The 16,920-nt window shown below is 34.0% G+C and overlaps 1 protein-coding gene across 1 annotated transcript in view; it reads left to right on the plus strand.

Moving 5' to 3' along the window:
• The window catches only part of STAG1 (stromal antigen 1), a 376,851-nt gene that overhangs the window by 235,164 nt on the left and 124,767 nt on the right, over window positions 1–16,920 (plus strand). Inside the window, exons 10-14 of the mRNA XM_036742693.1 lie at window positions 3,333–3,456; window positions 6,031–6,129; window positions 7,593–7,672; window positions 12,519–12,626; window positions 16,132–16,246. Of these exons, the coding sequence (XP_036598588.1) occupies window positions 3,333–3,456; window positions 6,031–6,129; window positions 7,593–7,672; window positions 12,519–12,626; window positions 16,132–16,246 (526 nt within the window). The remainder of the gene's footprint in view (window positions 1–3,332; window positions 3,457–6,030; window positions 6,130–7,592; window positions 7,673–12,518; window positions 12,627–16,131; window positions 16,247–16,920) is intronic.

The following is a 16,920-nucleotide window of genomic DNA, read 5'->3' on the forward strand; positions in this document are numbered from 1 at the left end:
CGCCATCTTGGCTCCACCCCCTGAAACGTATTTCTAACACCAGACAGGGGTTAGACAATTATTTTACACCATATATTACAATAAGCTCAAAGTCGATGTGCTTTGAATTAAAGATCCTTGTGTAGCCTAACATCTCTAAATCATGAACATTGTTTAAAAAAAAAATTGGTAGTCTTTGGATAAGATTAGGATCAGTTAATATCATAAAGAACAAAATAGATTTTGACAAATAGGAAAAACTTGTTAAATAGTTTTAGAGCCATCCCCCAATTAGTTGTCGGTATGGTTAAACCATCCTCTTAACAGAATTAAAAACAAGAGGAAGGGATAATGAGGAGAAATGGCATATAACTGAAATTACTTAAGAGTGAATCATTTAATTAAGTAATTAAAAATAAAAAATGGGAAATAGAGAGCAGATATAACATAAACATTGACTTAATTTCATGTAGATATTAACTAATATAAATCAGTTGTCACAATTGGATAACCAAAACAGTCTAGAAAACACGTTAGTCAAAAAACATATGAATAATTCCCCAAATAGTAATAACAGCTCATACACAGCACTTTAAGTTTGCAAAGTGCTTTCTGTATTCTATCTCATTCATTCCTTGGCAATCAGTGGACATCAAAGGCAATACTAGCTTGTCATTCAAATATCAATTACCTGAATTGGAAAAGCTTTTGTATGAACAAAATTACATAACTGGGATGAGAAAGGAAAGTCAACTGACTCTTCTCCCATAAATAAGCAGATAAAAGAGTTTTCAAAAAAAAAAGAATTACAAACTACTAATGGCAATAATGAATGTTGCTCCAAATGACTAATAAGAAGAGAAATACAAATCAAAACCTCTCTGCAGAACAACCCAGCAATTTGGCAAAAATGATAAGATAGGAGAAGAGTAAGTTTAGGAGAGGTTGTAGAAAGACAGGTATAGTTTTAATATAATTAAAGCCTGGATGAGGAAGAGTAGTTACAAAGAATATTTACTTAGCCTTACAGGTGATACTTAGAGTATTTCATAAGCATAACAAAGCAAAAAAAAATCCATTTACCAAATTTTGGACAGAAAACAAGTAAAATTCAGTCAGAGATGAAGAAATTACACCAGCAACAGAAAATACCCTTAGTAATCGATAATACAAAAGTGAAAACACAATGTTATTATTTATTGAAATAAAAACAGTGATGTTGAAAGGAACTTTACTATGGTAAGGAATAGCAAGTTAAATAAGACCTTTCAATGTAATATCAGAAAAATTATTGTATTTTGGTGATATAATAATGGAAATTTAGTTCTTACTGGCAACAACAGAAACCTACAACCATGGTAGATGCTCGGAAATGTGTGATGCCATTCCTATTTGTAAATACTTCTTTTTATTCTGTTGTACAATAAGGGATCATCACCCTTATTTATTTCAGCAACGTGTCCCAGTTTTCTTAAAAAATAAAACAAACTCTATACAATGATAGAGTTGTGTATCCTAGCAAATCTTAAAATATGAAAACAGATAACATCTCCCTTGTTGCCATTTCTTTGTGACCCATTTACCTTAGTACGGAGACTCTCAGAATCTTGGCAACCCCTTCATAGAGACAGCCTAATTACTATAGGGAGAGCAAAATGAAAATAGAAAGGTGAATAGAGGATCTTATGATAGAACGTGAAGGCTGGAGGAATGTGTAGAGTATGGAAAAAGCATCCCAAACTCCATGTAAATGAGTATCTTTGGCAAGATACGCTGGAAAGGGTATTTAAAACTTACCCTTAGTTTGTACATAGCTGTAGTCTCAAGCATTTAAGCCTGCAGTATAAGCCTTAAGGGAACATTTTCAAAATTGAAATGCTGTTGTCCGGAAAAGAACTTACAAATGTAGAATTATCATGCCTGAGATAGGAGAGCAACTTACATGAATACAATAGACTGATGAGCCAAAAAATAGACTAAGTTGCTTGAAGTGACAATGCAGAACATGTGTCGGGGATGAATGGATGGATTGGTAGATAGACACATGTATAGACACACACACACACATATAATGAAGAGAGTAGAACTAAATGTCAAAGCAAAGAATATATCTTTCGAGCAAAGTGGTGACAATGTTACTACAATATTTTCAACCATCCTTACTATCAACAAATATTTACCAAATATTTATTGTGTTCTAGATATTAAGGATACTAAGGGGTCTGACATGGTCCCTAGATTCAGACTCAGTTATCTATCCTAAGCATTGTGAGAGATACCTAAAAATAACCTGAAGTATTATATAAGATAACTTCTCTAGGATTTCATAGAAAGGGAGAGAACAACATAGCCTACAGTTGCCAGGGAATGTTCCCTAGATTGTATACAACTTGAATTAGTCTTAATTCGGTGTAGGGAACCTGTGGCCCTGCCGCAGTTTCCCCAGCCCTGGTCTAATTAACCTATGAAGGAAAAAAAAGATGTTAACCAAATAGTAGAACAAGACAGGCATTGTGGTTTGAACAAAACATACCCAAGCCTCAGTAAATAGACTTAGAAGTGGCTTAGAGCAAGAGATGTTAAAAATGAAGTGAACATGTTAAGGTCATGATGTGGAAGATTTAGGGGAGGAAAAAAAAAACAGATTTAGTGAGGATGAGACCATAATTTTGAAGAGTTCAATTTCTGTTTCATCAAAAGATCATCAGCCAAGTAGGGGGAAATGAGAAGAGAAAAAGTTTTATAATTAATTTATTGCCACTTGTCTGCCACATATTTTCCTACCTCCAAAGAAACATAACTGATGTTATATAGCTTATTACTTGCTCTTCATGGAGAGACATTATGGTGTAATGGATAAAGAACTGGCATCAGAGTCAGAAAGATTTAAGTTCAAGTCCCACTTCTTTCACAAGCTGTGTGACCTTGGGCAAGTCACTTAACCTCTCAGTGACCTAGGCAACTGTCTAAGACTAAATTGCAGAGAAGGAACTGATTTGCCTTGGTTAAGGATACTCCTCACCAGGAGCGTCCCCACACTGATAAACTCACAGTTTTGGTCAAGAAAAATAAAAAGTTCCTTGCTCAAATTATATTTCACTCATCTATTCATTTATTTACTCATTCAGATATTTGTTGTTTAGAGAAATACGCAATTCAAGTTCAAAGTAGAAAAATGTAAGTAAATTGTAAATAGAAAAATATGAGCTCCTTCATTACTTATTGGTAGAGTCTTTCTTGGCAGCTGTTAATTTGATATAAAAGATCAACAAATAATTACTGTTTGGAGTTAGGGTGGTGAAATTGCATCATATTTTAATGTTTTTCAAAAGCATGGTCTCTTTCCTTCCTAGTGATGCAATTGCTGAGATTAGAGCCATTTGTATTGAAGAAATTGGAGTATGGATGAAAATGTATAGTGATGCTTTCCTAAATGACAGTTATTTAAAATACGTTGGCTGGACTCTTCATGATAGAGTAAGTAACTATGCTACACATATATATGAAAGATGTTTTGTAACCTTTGTTATTTGTTGATAGTCTTGCTTTAATATCGGTATTATATTTCTAGGAATTGAGGTGTTTGTATTTGAATTTATGTTTTTGAGGCTGTGAAAATTTTTAGATTTAAAAGTAATTGTTCACATGTTGGCCTTGTTGGTACTGTGACACTTATACTTAAACTGAATCTCTCCCTGTAGTGTTTTGATGCATTCAGAATTTAAAATAAAATGAAATACTGCATCTCAAGAAGGCCAAATATCTGTGTTGGAATTTGGGTAAAAATCTGTTCCTTTGCTAGATCTGAAGAAATGACGAATTACAACTTCCTTTTCCAGGATGGTGTATCAAAAGATGAATGAACTTTCTTTTTAATTCATTATCATAATAGCAAATTAAGGCTTATAGAGGAACCTGTGATTTCATCAGCATAGATAGCTACCCCTAAAGAAGATCCTCTAACAATGCTAGTCTCCACTGGTCCCAAGTCTTAGTCTTAGAGATTTGCTGGCGGTGCTGTGGGTCTTTTCCAAGGTCACATGGCCAGTATGTGTTGAGCCGAACTTGAATTCAGTTACAGAGGGCTGTGTTCTCTATTTAAAAAGTAATGAACATTTAACTATCCATAATAACGTAGATGGCACTGTACAAAATGTAAAAGAACTTAGTTTATTCCTGAAAACAGTATACACATGAAAATGGCATGCAGTTGTACAGTGATTTATGTTGACATCAGTATTATAAACATTCAGGGGTGGAATGGAAAGGGGAGACTTGGTAAGAAGATGGGCTTTGATACCAGTCTGTTAGTTTTTTGCCTACAGCAACCTATGAGAATATTTTCTCACATAATAGGCATTTTGTTCATATATAAACTTTATATTTCTGTGTTACAGTATGTATGTATTACATGTATATATACTCTCACATTACCAATATAAAGAATCAGACAGCCTTACCGAGGTATACTGTGCCACAACTCCTCTTCCTATAGTACTGTCCTCTAGGATAGTTCCTTAGGACTGTGGTTCTTAGTTTAGCTTACTCTATTTCCACCCCTCAGTTTGCGCCTAGATCATAGTCATCATACATGTTTTGTTTCAGGAGAAGGAATGTCTTTTCCTCTTTAGAATGAGAGTCCACCTTTTTTTTTGGCTCCTGGTCAAAATGTTCATCTTGAAACTTCATCGCTGACCAGCTTAGTTTATAAGATTTTCTCCTAGAAGTCACAAAATCTTAGGGTTTGAAAGGCCTCCTATCTGATTCAGAAATAAATCTGCTAGAAAACTTTTCGTTATGGAGAACTTATTACCCAGAGTCCTTTCAGCTTTTATTTAGCTCTTACTTATACTAAACTATTCTGTATAAACTAAGATCATGGTCTGGACTTTTCTACCTTTGTGTGGTAGTTAATTCAACTATGAATATGGCCTAATGATGTTATCACTGCATGTTTCCTTCCTTTTTTACCTTACTTTCAAGACCTTTTCCCAGGATTTTCCTTACTGATCTTGTAAAAGGGGCAGGATGCTGTAGTAGAAAGAATACTGGAAATAAAGCTAGAGGACCTGAATTCAAGTCTCAGTTCTGCCCTTTGTGAGCTGAGGCAAGACACTTTACCTCTCGACCATTTCCTCTTATACAAAATGGGGTTGATAATACTTTTTTTTTTACAGCCTCTGGATGCATGCAAGGAGAGCAGTTTATAAACTTTGTAAGAGCTAGATAAATGTGAATTTATCATCATAATTATTATTATATTGGATTTCTTTTGTCCCGATTTCTCTTTAGCTTTTAATTATAGTTTTTCCTATTGGTCTGTGTACTACTCCAGATAATCTGTCTTGTATGTTGCCCTCTAACCTCTTTTTCTATCTGAAACATAATCCACATGCCGCAATGTATTTAAAATTTCAAAGCCTTTCATTCATCACAACCCTGACCATTGGCTTGTCAGGCCACCTGAATTCAATTGAGCTTGAGCTTTTTGCCTTTATAATGATTCTCCCACCCACCCTCTTTAGGTATTCACATTTATATATTTGTATTATCATTTTTTCCAGGAAAATCCCAATTATTTTCCCTATAAATTTTGTGTTTGAATTTCATATTTTACTTCCTGATTATAGCATCTTGGTCATACTTTATCTAGTAGTAACCTTAGGAGGTGAGAGTAAGTATATGCCTTTTCCCTGATTAAATATGGATATCTACAGGAACAAAGAAATCTTTTTAAGATTTTAAGGTAGTGTGGATGAAAAAGAACCTATTGTACTAATCGTCAGTGGCTATGTGTGTTTTATAAAAATTATCTTACTTGTGAATAACTGAAGTTTTTCAATGAATTTTAAATTATCTGAAGAATTAACTATAAATAGAACACAGATTTTGTGGCAATTTATTCCAGTCTCACTCTATGTTTGTACAAGAAATTGCAACATAACTTTAAATAAGTGACAAAGCTAGAATATTTTACTCAGATTTCCTTTAAAATTATAAGCCTGACTATGTACTCAAAATACTGGCTAATCCTATTGTGTTTTTATGTAGCAAGGTGAAGTCAGGCTGAAGTGTTTAAAAGCTCTACAGAGTCTGTATACCAATAGAGAATTGTTCCCCAAATTGGAACTATTCACAAACAGATTCAAGGTATGTATGAAAACCTGTGATTTCAAAAAAGAACATAAGTTGTTCTAGTTACTAGTGATTTCATTTTGCTTTATCACTTTAATGGTTAGTGTTTCTGATACCTAGTGAAGAATGCTATTGTAACAATACTTCCTTAACGCAGGTACTCTTCCCCTTAAATACTGAGCTGTATTTGAAATCTAGATCTGGAAAACAAACATACTTGGAGGGGATGGAGAGGGTCATTAGTTTCAATACAAAAAAATTTATTTGTTTTATAACTATTTACTATGTTTTTAATACATATAAAATTTGGGGACATTCCCCCATTTAATTTAAGATGAGATAAACACACTTTTCACGAAAATACTTAAGATGCTGTACACTTTTAGATATTTTGAGTTTGTTTACTATTATATTAGTGTACTTATATATGTACTATACTTTATACTGTATATAATTAGTGTACTTAATTAGCATAAAAATAAAACACTGAAAAGACAAGTCACTGTCATGAAACTACGTAGGGTTAATGCTACTGAAAGTGATGATAAATTCTTTCTCAAAAGTGAAGCATGGAGCTGACACCATTTCTACCAGCCTTTTACTTGTTTTCACATATTCCCAGCTACAGTGTTATATCAATTAGTAAGGTGATTGTCTGATGTATTGATGATTTCTTTTTAATAAACATGAAACAACAGAGTCCACAATTTATTTTCAGTTTTTAGGAGCTTTAGAGAATAGAATTAACAGGTATCCTTTATCATATGCGAATTTGTATGCAAAATGTCAAACTTGGTAAGATAGAAAGTTAAGATTTTCAGGCTAGCATATGTATTATGTTAGATTCAAGACACCTATTGTGAAAGTGAGGTCTTTTAAATTTTATAAATTCCAAAACAGAGGAGGTAGGTAGGTAACTTTAGGACTTATTTGGGGTTAAATATTTTGCATTCTAAGTTAATGCAATAGCAGTTCTCCTTAAGTCATTCATTGCTCTGGAGATCAAGATTTTACAATTGATTGGAAAATAAAATTGGGGCTATAAATGCATAAAACTATTTAAAAGTATTCAGACTCACATTCAACCTAAGTTGTTAAAAGTTCCTGATAACCAGAAGTTGTTCCATTACTGTTGTGGTTTCTAAGTTATAAACTATATTAAGTGGTTTTTAAAAAGTAAATGGACTACCACATTATAAATAAGATGTGGTTAATAATTGTTTTATTTACTTTGGAAAGCTCTTTTTCCATTTAGGTCCTTAATATTAACACTGTCTGATTTAATTATATCCTCATATTCTTTTCTACTATTACTGCTTAACTGAGCACCTTTCTATCCACTATGCTATGCCTTAATGTAACTGGTAACTATCAGTATAGACATGCACCTGTCATTTCTGACAGAACAAGAATTTGGTACTCACCAGTAACAAATACGTTGTTTATTTTGTGACTTTTTTTCCTGATTTCTTGTCTAGGATCGCATTGTATCAATGACACTTGATAAGGAATATGATGTTGCTGTGGAAGCCATTCGATTAGTTACTTTAATACTTCAGTAAGTATTTCAAGTGTTAATAGCCATGTCTTGAATTTAGAAACCATCCTTAATTCAAGTACAACAAAGTACTTCATTAATGCTGTGGCTGAAAGTCAAATCACTTTGCTAATGTGAGAAATTGCCATAGGGGGTTCCAGCTAATTTATCTATTGAAACAAAAGAAACAAAGTGTAAAAAAGAAATCAAAACATTGTGCTCAGAAAAACCCTTCTTAGTTTACTCTTGTTCGTTATAAATAATAGCAGAAATGGTGGTAGGGATGCAGTTCTATATATAGACCTGAATAAAAGCAGTCAAAAGTCATAATCCCTTTAATGACACCTTGGTATCACCTTTGGAGCAGGATTGTCAAACAAGTGGGCTAGTAGGTGTTAATATAATCTGGATTCCAAGTTCAGATGCCAACGACTGGGGATCTGGGTGGGAATGTGGAAAGCAGACTCACAGAATAAGATGTATAAAAGTAATAGGAATTTGAAATTATAAGACGTAATGTAGAAACTGCTGAAAATAGAATCCATGAGTGACATTGGATCAGAGTAAAGTTATACTTCAGAAGTGCATATTTTTAATTATACTTATTTGCTTTGTCTTTTTTATTTGGCTCTATGTTTTGTATTGACTGATTTTTTTACTTTTGTTTAATAAAGAAGGAGTTTAATTCCTTCTATTTCTTGTTACATAAAAATTCTCTATATATATTACCATGTGGTTTATTTTGGTTTTCATTGTCTAGTCCTATAAAGCCTAGTGTACCAAGTCACCTAGTGACAATGAACAAGGAATTCTAGAATTTGCTAGCTGGAAGAGAATTTAGAGATAATCTAGGTATGTATTGTTCAAGAAGATAGTGAGTGAGAAAGCATTAATTACGGCTTACTATGGGCTAAACACTGGGAATATAAATAGAAAAGGCGGTTGCTCTCAAAGAACCCACATTCTTAATTGGGGGAGACAGTAATTAAAAGAAAATTCAGCGGCAGGGCAAGTGAAAACTAAAAAGTCTATTTGGAACCTCATCTCATTCTCAGTAGTGATGGGAAGATCACAAATTACTAAATATCATGATGCTCATTTTGGTTGAGTCACTCTGTTTATATTCCAGATGGTTCTAATAAGCCTTTGTTCACCTCTGTTCCGTAAGGGATCAAAAACATGTACTAACAGAGTACTCCTAACAATTTGGATAAATTACCTGAAGTCTGAAGATGACCTAGTTCTCCTCCTAAGTATGTTTATGTCAGGCTTTGGAATGCTTACCTGTAGTCCGAAGAGGATGCAAGTCTCTTTTCCTGATTTAAATCTTATGATTCTATGATTCAAGAGAACACAATAGATATAGTATACCTAGATTTCATCAGGGTATTTCATGCTAGAATTGTGGACATGCTATTATTAATATTGTGGAAGATAGATACCTACTAGATGATAGAAGTGGATTCTAAACTAGTTAGATTACTGGACAAAAATAATAGTCATTAAATAAGCATCTTTTCTACATAGGAGTTAGCCACATTATAACACCAACTATTCCCCTTCTTTTCAACATATTCATGCGATTTCCACAGCTTTGGTGATTCCCAGGTATCCAGGAAGGGACAATATTTCTTGACTCCTTCCCAGAACTCTGTAGACCTCCAAAATCCGTTGCCCTTTTCTTTGTATTCTACCCCCATATATGAAATGTGGTACTTTTTAAATACTGAGGAAAGTACAAAGTTTGAAATGTGTTTGATTTACAAGTTTGCTGTCCCCAAACATGATATTAAGAATTTGCCAGAAACTAGGGAAAGTATCTTAATATTTATTGATTGTATCTTGTAATCTGTTCTTTATTCTGGTTAATTCCTTAAATTTATTCAACAAAAATTTATTAAATATTTACTATGTATGAGACACTGTACTAGACTGGGAATACAAATATAAAGGTGAGATATTCTCTGCCCTCAGGAAATGCCCTTTCCCTTGAGGTTTATGACATATGCTCCAGACGAATTCAGTTCTCAGCAATGTAATCTCAGTTGATTGATTTACTTTGTTGAGTAGTAACATACACATGCACGTGTTTTCCAGATAAACTATGATATTATGCTTATTAGATACTTTGGTTAATTTTTTGGCAATTTACTTTCTGGAGGGCTTGGTTATACGTTTGTTGGCAAGAGTCTGTCAATAAATCAAAATGTATAAATAAATTTAACAAAAAAACTCCTTTGACATCAGATGGAACTAGATAGTAGCAATGTATTTTAGAGAAGGGAAAATCAGGATATCCATTATTACAAATAACCAACATCAGATCTTCAGGTTCTCCCACATGTCTATATTTCTCAGTTTCTTTTGTTTGATCTTCATCAAGATCACTCCCGCTAACCATGATTGTACTGCAGGACTCTCTCCTGTGCCGCCTTCTTCTCCTTCTGTGTTGTTTCATTTGATGATCTCATCAGCTCCCATAAATGATCATCTCTGTACTGATGATTCTCCAATCTACTTATCCAGACCTAACCTCTCTGCTGACCTCCAGTCTCACATCTCAAAATGCCTGTCTGACATCTCTAACTGCGTGTCCCATAGACAACTAAAACTCAACCATGTCTGAAACTGAACTCATTATCTTATGCCCTCCTGCTCTAATTTTCTTATTACTATTGCGAGTACCACCATTCTTTTGGCTTCCTGGGCACACACATTAGGCGTCCTCTTTGATTCTTTATTCTTTTTCACCTCCCACATCCAATTTGTTGCAAAGACATATCTCTTGTATACTCTTCTTCTCTCCTCTGACACTCCCACCATCCTGGTATGAGCCCTCATTACCTCACACCTAGACTACTGCAGTAGCCTGCTAGTTGATCTCCTTGCCACAAGGCTTTCCCCATCCTACACTCAGCTGCCAAAGGGATCTTCCTAAAGCACAACTGTGTCACCCCCTATACTCAGTAAACTGCAGTGATTCCATACCACCCCCTTTAAAATCCTTTGTTTGGCATTCAAAGCATTCTAGACCCTTCAACACCCCACCACTACCATTACCACCTTTCCAGTCTTCTTACACATACTTCTCCCTGCCTCCCCGCTATGCACCCCTATATGTACTGCAGTACAGTAACACTGGCCTCCTTGCTGTTCCATCTCTTGGCTGGGCATTTGTCCCCAGTGACTAGAATTCTCTCCCTTGACTCCACTTTCTGGCTTCCTTCAAATCACAGCTAAAATTTCATCTTTTATGGGAAGTCTTTCTCTATCCCTCTTAATTCTAGCCTTCCCTCTATTATCTCCAATTTAATCTGTATATAGCTTGTTTGTACATAGTTGTTTGCACATTTTCTCCTCCATTAGTCATTAGACTGTGAACTCCTTGAGAATAATTATCTTTTGGCCTTCTTTGTATACCTAGCTCTCAGCACAGTGCCTGGCACATAGTAGGCACTTAATAAATGTTTTTTGACTTACTGTTTTCCATGAGATAATACTCTAAAGTGTATGAATCTTTCCCTTTCCACAAAGAGCTTAAAATGTAGAGGTGGTTTTAAAATATACATAAATAACTACAGTATAAAGCAGTATGTGAGATATTCTGGATGGGTGAAATACTTGTATAGGAGTTCAGAGAAGGGGGAGTTCTTGGCATATCAGCTAGACTGTGAAGGTTGAGTTCAAAATTGTGTTATTAATGACCTTATTTGTATGTTGATTCACACTGTACAATGCCCTTTAGCTATACCACATTGAGCTAGAGAGAACAAAGCAAACCAAGAGGGAATTGCATAAGAACTGCTCTGTATTAGTTCAAGCATGGTAAGGCAGTAGTGGGAGATAAAACTGTAAAAGTTCATTTGAACTGTCTGTTGTGAAGGGCTTTGAATGACAGGCTAGAAATTTATACTTTTTGCTATAGACAATGAGATATCTTTACATTAGTGCTAGCCTCCCTATCACCTCCTTTAGTATGAGAAAATGGAGACTGTGATAAGGTGGATAAATAACCAAATCACTTCTGTGTAGGGAAGGCTATAATGTAAAGAATTTTTCTTTGTTATTACCCTTAATCCATTCTGCCGTGGCCCATCCTATTTCTAAGGGGCTTTTCCCAAAGACTTTAGAGGAAAATATTACTTCTTAACATTTTTAAATATACTTTCATGCCATCTAAGGCAGGATTCAAACGTGGGTCTTCCTTAAGTCCATACCACTTCAATTCCTACCTGTCTCAAAATAGGGCTTTAGGAATATTTAATCCAGTGATGGAAGAGACAAGAAACAATGAGATCAGTTAGGAGGTTAATAGTCCAAATGTCAGATAATGAAATCCTGAAATTAGAGTGATTTCAATAGGATTGGAAAGAAAAAGGAGTTTGGAAGAGCAATTGTTAAGAAAAAATTAGCATTACTTAGCAAGTGAATGGATATAAGGGAAAATCCATTCTTTTCTCAGAAGATCCTCATTGCTCAATTCCCACTTACTCCATAAAGGTTGTCATTTTATCTGTTCTGGGAGCACCTGCTGAGAAACTCCTAACCCAAAGCAGATCCTCACATGTTCTGCAATTTATGATTATACTGTGGCCTGAGACGACTCACATAAGTGAAGTGATTTGCCCAGGTTCAGATATGTTTGAGGTGGAACTTGAGGCAGTATCTTTCTGACTTCTAGGCAGGTTCTCTGGCCATTACCCCACCTACCTCTGACTCTTTCAAAGCTGCATACCACCCACTTGAAATATCATGTTGATTACTATGTATCATTCAATTTACTATATAATAAATGTGTTTAGCTGGAGAATGGGGACTTTAATATAAATATTGTTTTGGTTCATATGTTACTTTGTCAATTTTTCAGTGGAAGTGAAGAAGCACTTTCCAATGAAGACTGTGAAAACGTTTACCACTTAGTGTATTCAGCACACCGGCCCGTTGCAGTAGCAGCAGGAGAATTCCTTCACAAAAAGTGAGTTAACAGTAACCATGGACACTTTGTTGTAGTATTAACTGAAGAAAACTAATGTGATAGGTAGGGAAAACTATATCTCTAACTGCAGTGTGCAAATTTAGGTGGCTGGTCCTATGGGCAGATCATCAAACTAGTTTGTCCTCCTTTCATGTATAGAATTGAAAAAGCTAACATTGACACATTTTCACAAGCTCTCAGCGATTTTACAGTGCTTAAAGTTTAAGGAAAAATCCTGGAAATCTAATTTCAGGTCTTCATGCACCTGCAGTCCTTTAAGTAATCTAATAATTTTGTTGATCTCATTCATGTATTTCAAAAATACCCTTTTTTTCTCCACCAGTTATGAATTCAATAAAGTAATGCTGGAATACCACCAAGGCAGCATTCATTGACAACAAAAGATGTTGTTTTCATATTTTTGAATATTTATATGACATGCATGTTAATTGCCAGATTCCCTGAAACTCCTCTTAGCCTTAAGACCTTTTCCCTTCAATACAAACATCTGTAGGATTTAAAAGAGTTATCTATACTGATTTTGAAAAAATTGGGAAGAACATGGTGCTAGTTTTTCTTTTTGACATTTTTAAATTAAATTTTATTTTTTAATTGACAGAAATCTATTTTCTCCCACCCCATTAAAAGAAATTTCCTTTTAACAAATATACATAATCAAGCAAAACAAATTCTCTCATTGGCCATGTTCAAAATGTATCTTATACTACTCCCAGAATCCATCACCTTTGTGTTAGGAGATGGAGTGCATTCTTCCTCATCAATCCTCGGGAATCATATATGGTTATTTCATTGATCAGAATTTGTATAGCTTTCAAAGTTGTTTGTTTTTACAATGTCATAGTTAATTGTATAGATTACTCTTCTGCTTCTGCTCATTATCTTAGTCCTTCATCAGCCTATAAAAGTCTTCAGAAGTGTTGACTTTCCTAATATTGATGTTGTAGAATAAATTACTCTGGTTCTAACTCTGTCCATGTCTCTTTGAAATCATGTATTTTCTCATTTCTTACAGCACAGTAGTACTCCATTACATTCATATACTACAGTTTGTCCCTAGTTGATGGATGTTTTTTTAATTTTCTGTTTGTTTGTTTTCCCTTTCTCAGTTATCCTGGATATAGGCCTTAGTAATAGTATAGGTGGGTCAGAGGGAATGCACTTTTTGTAATTAATTCCAGATTGATTTCTAGAATGGCTGTAACCATTCACAGGTCCACCAACAGCAAGTCAATAGGCATGTTTTCACACTGCCCCTCCAACATTAATCATTTTCTTTTTCTCTCTCTTTTTTTGGGGGAGGGGTATCATTTTCTTTTTAATCTGATAGGTACAAGATGGATTCTCAGATTTGCTTTAATTTGTATTTCTCTACTTATTAGTAATTTAGAGTGTTTTTTCATATGATTATAGATAGCCTGGATTTCTTCCCTTGAAAATTGTGTCTATGTCCTTAGATTCTTTATCAATTGGGAAATAGTTCTTTTTCTTATAAATTTGACATAGTTCTTTACATAGTTTGGAAATGTGACTCTGATCAGAGATACTTACTACAAAGACTTTTTTCCCCTGTTGTTTCTCTTTTTAGATTTATTATATTTAATTGTGCAAAAACTTTAATTTTATGTAATCAAAATTATCCATTTTATCTATTCCTTATGTGGTCATGAATTTTTCTTCTATGCATAAATTTGATGAGTAATTTTTTCCATGTTTCTCTAATTTGTTTAAAATATGGTCTTGTATATCTTGGTCACATATCAATTTGGAGGTTATCTTGGTATAAGTTGTCCAATGTTCCCAGAAGTTTATATCAAAGTGAGTCCTGACAGGTGATCTCAGCTGCTTTTTTCTGCTTATGCTCAGTTGTACATACAAAAGTCTTATAGTCCCAGGACTGTAGCAGACTGAAGCCTACTTAAGACTTTTTTTGTCAGATTTTCTCTTTAGTAACATTAAAGTGAAGACTAGAGTGGATAGCAATGGCACCTCATTACACTTCTGCTGTTTTGACTTTTAAGTCTAGATTTGTATGAATTCTGATGGAGCTGATATATTTGCAGACAACATGGTTTCTGCCATTGACATGATAGTACTAGTCAGTTCATATTCTGTAATGGCTTTGCATACAGCTATATTTCCTAGTAATCTCTAGATAAGGAGTCAAATGGCAGATTGAGTTAATTGTTTATCTACCCAAAATGTTTTATAATCTAGAATATAAAGTTTTTTTTCAGTATGTTCTTCCTTCAACGTTGATTTATTTCGTCTTAGAAAGTTTAGTATAATCAGTTTGTGTCTTAGGAGCTTGTAAAAGATTCAGTGTTTTAACATTTCAGAAATAGATACAGGCCATATAAAAGGGCATTTTTGGTACTCAGGCATTAAGTATATCTGCATCTACAAGTAGATCTAGGGAGGGAGCACGCAACAGTGGAAGAATCACTAACTAGAGTCAGTAGACCCAGGTACAAATCCTACCTTTGATGCTTATTTCCAAAGTGACGTTGGCTAAGTTCCTTTTTGGTCCCTTTTTCCTTCACTTCAAAAATGGCCAAGGCAGTGCTAGATGGGCTTTGAGGTCCCTTCCAGCTCTAAGTCCACAATCCTTTGATCTCAGAACTCATTATCTGTCATCTTTAACTTCTCCTCCAATCTACGGAGTATATTATTACATTAATGCTTTGAGGATATGCGAAATAGGTGCTTTTCATTAAAAGGTTGAAGATGTCTACATTTTTTTAAAAATCCCAATATTTGTGTAGTATAGCACTTCCTACATATAGATTTGTAGAAATTGAGTAGGATTGTCCATTTAGGTAAATTTTAAATTACCTGGTGCTTAGAATTTTTTTAAACATGTAGGAATTTATTGTGTTTTTATTCTTATTGTTTTGCATTTAAATAATTCAAATAATTTATAGAAATAAGCCTCTTTGCTTTATGCTGTTTTAAATGTGCATTTACTAACCTAAATTTTTCCTATATTACTATTCCTTTCATTTACTGTTCCTCAGCAGTCTTGTTTTGAGGAAGATTTTTTGGAGGAATGAATTGAGACTCTTTTCAATGTAATATTTGGTTAAATATAAAAGTTCTTTCAATGATTATAAAGTTAGTATCTTAATTAGTTATTTTTCCTGCTAAAGTTTTTTATTTTGGAGACTGCCAATTTCCCAAAGGGTACTCATAAATCATAATAGTAAGTGACTGTTGCATTTTTTTCAGAATTTATTTCATAGATTACTTGTGGTTAGAAAGAGTATTTCTTAAATATAAACTTTTGTGTTGAGCTGTATTTAACTGGTGTGAGTATTTTGCTCAGCCTATATTGTTCATTCACATCTTAATTTTTGTGTTCTGAAAAAATTTGATAAAGCAGTAAAAGTGAAAAGCAAAGGGAAAATGGTTTGTGTTATTTCACTTTTTAAAATTTAGTAAAGAAGAAAATATTATTATGAAATTTATAGTCTTTTGTTCCTTCTAGGTTATTTAGCAGGCATGATCCCCAAGCAGAAGAAGCATTAGCGAAGAGGAGGGGTCGGAACAGTCCCAATGGGAACCTGATCAGGATGCTGGTTCTTTTCTTTCTTGAAAGTGAGGTAAAAATATTTAAGAGAAATAGTTTTAAACAACTTAATCAATGTGTTTTTAACCAACACATTCAACAAATTTTTGATGTCCTTAACTTGAAGTGATTTATCCACCATTTCAATCCTGTGGAAACAAAAAGCCATTGTTCTTTATAAAATTGCCTCCATAGATCCCCACTCATGGAACCAGTGCTGCACCTTGTGGATCTTGGAACCTTTAAAGCAGTTAGCCTAGGGAAGGAATTGTGATCTTAGATGCATGTGCAGATCAACACTAAAGATGAAGTTAGGAAAATTAATTACTTCACTTTCACATTCTAGCAATATTGCATATCTTTCTTCTCTTGTCTTATTGTTGCCTCTTATTTTCCTTGCATTTACATAATTGTTGTTCTTTATAGGCTTTTAACTGGTGTTGGTATTCATTCTCCTTAAGGATTTGGTGCTTAGTTCTTTGAAATATATCTTGTAACACAGGTATTACCCAGAAAGAGATAAAAGAAATAGACTTAAGAGCTAAAACTTTACCATTAATAGTTGTAGAGCAGTTTATCTATATTTCATGGTCATCACTTAAAATAGTATTCACATCAACTATCAAAACATCTTTTTCTTTCACATGTATTGGTTTATCTTTGAAATGTTCTTTTGATCAAAGTATTATTTGCAACTGATAACATCTG

Source organism: Trichosurus vulpecula, chromosome 2 (genome assembly GCF_011100635.1).
Source record: "Trichosurus vulpecula isolate mTriVul1 chromosome 2, mTriVul1.pri, whole genome shotgun sequence".
NCBI classification, from domain to species: Eukaryota; Metazoa; Chordata; class Mammalia; order Diprotodontia; family Phalangeridae; genus Trichosurus; species Trichosurus vulpecula.